Source organism: Dendrobates tinctorius, unplaced genomic scaffold (genome assembly GCF_039654945.1).
Source record: "Dendrobates tinctorius isolate UK_male_01 unplaced genomic scaffold, ASM3965494v1 ptg000434l, whole genome shotgun sequence".
NCBI classification, from domain to species: domain Eukaryota; kingdom Metazoa; phylum Chordata; class Amphibia; order Anura; family Dendrobatidae; genus Dendrobates; species Dendrobates tinctorius.
In genome coordinates, this window is record NW_027362097.1 from 701413 (window position 1) to 707500 (window position 6088).

Here is a 6088-nt window from a genome sequence, read left to right on the forward strand (position 1 = left end):
CACTGAAGCGTCAGTAGGGACTCCCTGGGGTTCTGACCCAGAGTTCTGGATGCAGTCCCGGCAGTGCGGATACGTGCTGCCACTAGGGAGCGTGGTTTTGCAGGCTGTGCAGAATGCATAGAAACATTCCTGCCTGGTTCTCTTCCTTGTGCCCGGCATAGTGCACAGAGGCTGGCTATAAGGGATCATACAGGGGTGGCTACGCAGAGGGAACCCACAGAAAGCCTTATAGGAAGTATAGATTCACAGCTGAGTATGAGAACCCAGCTGTGAGCTTACCCCACCGGTATGCTCCTAGGTCCAGCACCGACAGATCCAAGTTCTGTGCCCCCCGGAGACCGCTGTGATGCTCCTCTCCTGGATCTCATCCAGAAAAAATGGCCACCGGGGCTCTGAGGAGAGGGAGGAGGGGGCGGAGAGCTGAAAAGGGCACGCTGGGCTGTGTAAAAACGCGCCCTTTCTGCCTCAATCCGCCCCTTCTATGACACTCCAGCGTGTCATTTTGGTCATCCGGGGGGCGGGCCGGGGGGCAGGGAAAAGGCGGCGGCTTCAGCTAGGCCGAAGCCGCGGCCTAAATTTGAAGCCTGATGCCCAGGAGGGCTCCAGAGCGGCGCGGTAGTCCGGGGGGGCGGATTTGTACCAGACCCCCCCAGAATGGTCGACTGGATAGCGGTGGGGGTAGCAGGGGTAGCGGTTTTTGTATGGGGTGCCCCTGAAGCGCTATGGAGCCGCTGCTGTTGCGGAGACAGGGACGCAGAAAAACCCTGTCTCTGCTGTGCCATCCAGTACGCACCCTCCCCCCGGCCCCAACAGGATCCCTCAGCCAGCCTGGGGTCCCTGGAAGCTGCGAAATGCTGCCTGATCTCCGACCCTACCTGAGGCGTCTCAACCTAATACCCCCTGCGGGGGATTAGGGGGGGTGCGTCTGTCACCGTCAGGGGGTCTTCATCCTCACCTCAATCTCAACCCAGACCCCTTAAAGGGGTTGGGGAAGGAGGGGGGTCTCGACCTCGAACCAGGACCCGAGGGACTGGGGAGGGAGCGACATGGGGAAAAACCACCTCGACCTCAACCGGGTACCCCTAATAGGGGACCGAGGAGGGAGCCATGCCGGGAGTCTCGCTGGAGACCCACTTTTCTTCATCTGTATTTCCGTGAAAAAAAGGAAAAAAACGGAAGAAAAAAGGTGTGCCTCCTTGCGACACTAAGCAAAAACTGGAAGAGGCTGACGCCGTCCAGGGGTGTATACTGCAGAGGAGGAGCCAAAGTTAATCTTTTTCAGATTATGCATAGTGTCGCCTCCTAGTGGACAGCAGCATAACACCCAAGGTTCTGTGTCCCCCAATTAGGCGACAGAGTAAAAAATATTTTTTTAATTGTTGCTCCATCTGCTACAAGGTTGTGTGGCTAGTTACAAATGTGAATTAGGGGTGACTGACTCCCTCTAAAGGCCCATTTACATCGATGGATAATCTGCCAGAAAATCAATTAGCGCTCATTTGCTCAATTTTACACGTAGTTATTATTGGCAGTAGGTGCAGAAAGAATTTTCCTGAGTGCCATTCTCAATCCTCAAGTAGGTTTATTAATGTTGGCAGTACTTAACAGTGTAAAAGATGCGATCAATGATCGCCCAATGGCCCGAGAACAGCAACGCCAATGAATGGCCCATAACCTGTAAAACTTGACATAACAGGAGAATACAAGAAAAGTAAAATAAAGTATGGTAGATGTCTAGTCCATTTAGTATCCAGGTCGTCTGCAGATCTAAGGAAGGAAACCACATGATAAATAGATAGGGGCGTAACGTAGGAGGTGCAGGGGTTGCAATTGCACTTCATTCCAAAAGATCCCTTTGGCCCATATTAGAAGATTAATACTATTAAAGACTCAAGCGATTTTGAAGCTGCATACCATACTGACTATCACTTTGGCTCAGTGTACAAGTCTGCAGTCACTTAGTGACTACCGCAAGTATGCGATCTGCATACATTCAGACTAGACGTGTCTGGCTTTGCTCAATTCACTTAAATTGCACGAGGCTGCGCATGTCTAGTTAGCATGTGACCTCATGTGCACAAATTGCAAACTTGCAGTCACGAGCTTGTCGTTCCCACGGATTACATGCCTAGAGGATTCACAAGCCTGCAGTCAATCTAAAGCCGAATAACCCCTTTAATATGAATAGATGTAAACGTTCCACTCTCGGATATCAAGTAGTTCACATTCTGCATCACGATTTAATTTCCGAATATCTTCCTTATGTAAGCTCTACTTTTTCTACCCAACCTTGGTTAAAGTCACATCTGTAAAAAAAAAAACACAACAAAAAAAAAAAAAACACACCTCAAACTACACAGATGATCGCTAAAGGAAGGCAAGAAGGGAATGTTTTCAATTACTGCCAGGTCTCCATTACAGGAGTCCATTTAGTATTGTCACAGCGATTGGTTGACAAGTATCCTTGTCTATCAGGTCTATCAATCTATACTGCCAGGTATTTGTCAGAAAAAATTAGGAGATCGGTTTCTATTAAAGGAAGGAAAACCATACATTATTAGACAAAAAAACAAAACCCAAAGCAAGTAAGAATAGCAGATTTTTGTTCCTGGATGAATATATTCCCCGAGTGTACAATTTCAGGATCCTCCTTGAATGACAGATTAAGGGATCTGTGCAACTCACTTTTCTTGTTATGGAGATCCAGCAAGTAGAGCAATGCACTTTGGGAAAAAGTATGCAAAATAGCTCCTCCTCTAGGTAGACGAGCACTGTATAGTGCCACCTAGTGGCTTCCTTGTAAATCGTTTACCCTCTTAAAAGGAATCTGTCACCCTTTTTTTGGACTATGAGCTGCCAGCACTGACATCAGGGGCTTATCTACAGCATTCTGTAATGCTATAGATAAGCCCCCGATGTAACCTGAAAGATAAGAAAAACGTGTTATATTATACTCACAGTAGGGGGCGGTCCGGTCCGATGGGTGTCACGGTCCAGTCCGGTGCCTCCCATCTTCATACGATGCCGTCCTCTTCTTTCCTTCCTGTAGTGGCTCCTATTGAGGGCAGAGCAGAATGCTGCAGTGCGCAGGCGCCAGACCTCTCCCGACGCCTGCGCACTGCAGGACTCTGCTTTGCCCTCAACAGGGCAGAGCAGTGCGCCTGTGCCAGAGCCACTACAGGAAGAAGAGGACGGCATCGTATGAAGATGGGAGGCGCCGGACCGGTGAGTATAATCTAACGTGTTTTTCTTATCTTTCAGGTTACATCGGGGTCTTATCTACAGCAATACAGAATGCTGTAGATAAGCCCCTGATGTCAATGTCAGCAGCTGATAATCAAAAGAAGGGTGACAGATTCCCTTTAAGAAAGGACAAGATTATATTTTTATGGCTAGACACAATTTTGGCAACTTTCTCTTCAAGGAGACACCGTAAACCATTTTGACTACAGGAAGTTTCATATTAGCTGTGACACAGGGTCCTGTTAACCAACCAAAGACCACCACAGGCTGTATTCTATTAACATACAGATTTTTTTTTTTTTTCATAAAACTAAAAAAAAAAAAAAAAAAAAAAAAGAAATTCACAACAGTAAAAGAGCATAAAGGACCGAAATCTCTTACAATGCGGTGCGGCACGTGGTCCGACACGATGCGGGTGCACTTACTTTTTCAGATGGGCCAAAACTACACAGGTGTTCAGACTCTCTGGCAGCACTTGAGCAGATATTTCATGGCGCTGAGTTAAGTCCTTTATCTTTTCAAGGCCTGGCACGTCTCCATTCAGCGCCAGAGCATTGACGAGTCTGCTTAATGAGGAACGCATGGGCTTGCTGCCATTTTCCAGCATTGTCTGCAGAGTGACTAGTGCATCTATTGAAGGGGAAAGAACGGCATAAAGATTAAACAAAAATAAAAAAATATATATAAAAAAAAAATCCTGGAGTAATCACAGATCACAAGGGCCGCAAAACAGAAGAGACAAGCGGACGAGTGATTAGAATGTGCTCTCTTGTTTGTCATATTAGCGACTTGCAGAAAAATGTCGTGTGCGCTCGAGATTAGAACGTAATGATGGAACTGGCAGAGCATGGGGCAAGCTGCTGAGGAGGCAATATGGCATTTCTATTCCCCACCTCCCCCCCCCACACCGAGCTTCTGATAGCATTTGACAAAGTCACAGCACAAAAAGCAGCGATGCACTCCATGTCAATGGAAAGAAGCTTTTTGCCCGGTAATAATGTATTCCTGGCAGATGCTGGAGGCGCACTTTGAAATGGAAAAAAAGCACAAATGGCAATCTGGGTGCCAGATAAATTGTATTAATGGCCGGTTCATATTTATGTGAAAACACAAAATAATGGATCCGCGTTATGATAAACAGCTATCACTTTCAAAAATGATCAGAAATGATATAGCGACGGCGGAAGCTGCCATCGGAGGAGAACACTTCATTATCCGCCAGCTCTCGCATCAAAAGCAAATACATTAACCAGGCCACTTTCCCGGTAAATGCCGGCCGCTCGCTCCTGACTTCGGTGGCATTCCGGCTGAGTTAAAAAGCAATAAGATCCTGGGAATAAACTCAATATTCTGCAATAAACCTGGTCACTTAATATAATTAGGTCATTTCTCTATCGGGCGTAAATGCCCCAGTTCTCCAGAATCGGGTGCTGTTTTGTTTTTGTTCCTGCACCTGTCTATCAATGAGATATGGCCTGTAAATAAATGTTAGGGTTTTGTTTTGTTTTTTTTAAGCCAAGTGGGTGAGATCCTCAACTCTTTTCAAGGGAAAACATCATGAGCACCACACCCACTTGGTTAACAAGATGAGATTTACATACAAGAAAAAAGGGGCTGATATCCCAAGAATAGAAAGGCACTAAAAAAGGGCAAGATTCAGGGCTACGGTGGTAATTACACCAGGCAAAAAAATATAAATATAAAATTACATATTTAATGCAAATGACAGGTCCTCTTTAAAGGGGTTGTCCAGGACTAAGATAGTAAACAGTGATGATCTATCCTAAAGGTAAGACTGTCTGTATAAGACAGGTGGAGATCCAACACCTGGTCATAGCGGCCAACAGTAAACCGTTAAAGCTGGGAGAGCAACGCTCGCTGCGCCGTTTAGTGGCCATTCAATGGCACTGCAGCTCAGCTTTCATACCCTTTAATTGTAGCTAAGCCAGAGTATCAGAGAACGGCCACAGTGGATGGACCTGTAATGTTCAGGCTCCGTACATTGTGTACATGAGGCCGCAGCAGGAGCTGATATAAGTGATGAAGGGGCCGGGTGTCAGACCCCCGCCCCACAATATCTCACACCTGGACAATGCCTTTAATGATAGCAAGTGAATATTGAACCAACGAGGAAGCATTTGATACTGAAAATGTAATGGGGTGGATTTACTGAAACGATCCAATCCTTGCTGAAAATAAACCGCAATTATCACGGTGGCTCGAGTCAATGAATAAATGCATTGCATATTTTACCCCACCTACAGCGATTACCTACAGCCGGTCATTTACTACAAAGATGATGAATTGCACAGTGAATGATATTTCTGAAATCTCATGCACGCGCTGCGTATTTCTTCCTTACAGATTTGTGGCGGTTTCAGGTCTTTCAGCGGTTTTCACCCATTCAGGAAAAAGTGCATAAAAAAACAAGCGTAATTTATGCATTATTTTTACTGCCAGCATTCCACTAATGGCAGCAGATTTTTCTTTTGTGCGGATCATAAACACAAAAAAAGAGCAAAGTTTAGTAATTATGTTTCACTTATTTAAAGAGATTTGGGCATTTTTCCTATTCGGTAGCGGTGGGCATTCATGAAAAAAGTGACAACAGAAGTGCAGCCATGTTGATAGTCATTTTTGACATCTAATGTAGTGATGGGCAAGTATAATCGTTGCTCGGGTGATCTCGTTTTCATTGTCTTACCTGCATGATTTGCGGCTGCTAGACAGCCTGAATACATGAGGGAAATCCCTAACAAACAGGCATTCCCCACATGTATTCAAGCTATCGAGCAGCCGTAAATCTTGCAGCTGAGGCGACAAAAAATAAATCTCCGAGCACGCC

At 45.9% G+C, this 6088-nt stretch overlaps 1 protein-coding gene across 1 annotated transcript in view; it reads right to left on the minus strand.

The window, feature by feature from the left end:
- Positions 1–6088, minus strand: part of LRPPRC (leucine rich pentatricopeptide repeat containing) — a 213246-nt gene that overhangs the window by 32958 nt on the left and 174200 nt on the right. Inside the window, exon 32 of the mRNA XM_073564219.1 lies at positions 3669–3873. Coding sequence (XP_073420320.1) covers positions 3669–3873 — 205 coding nt within the window. The remainder of the gene's footprint in view (positions 1–3668; positions 3874–6088) is intronic.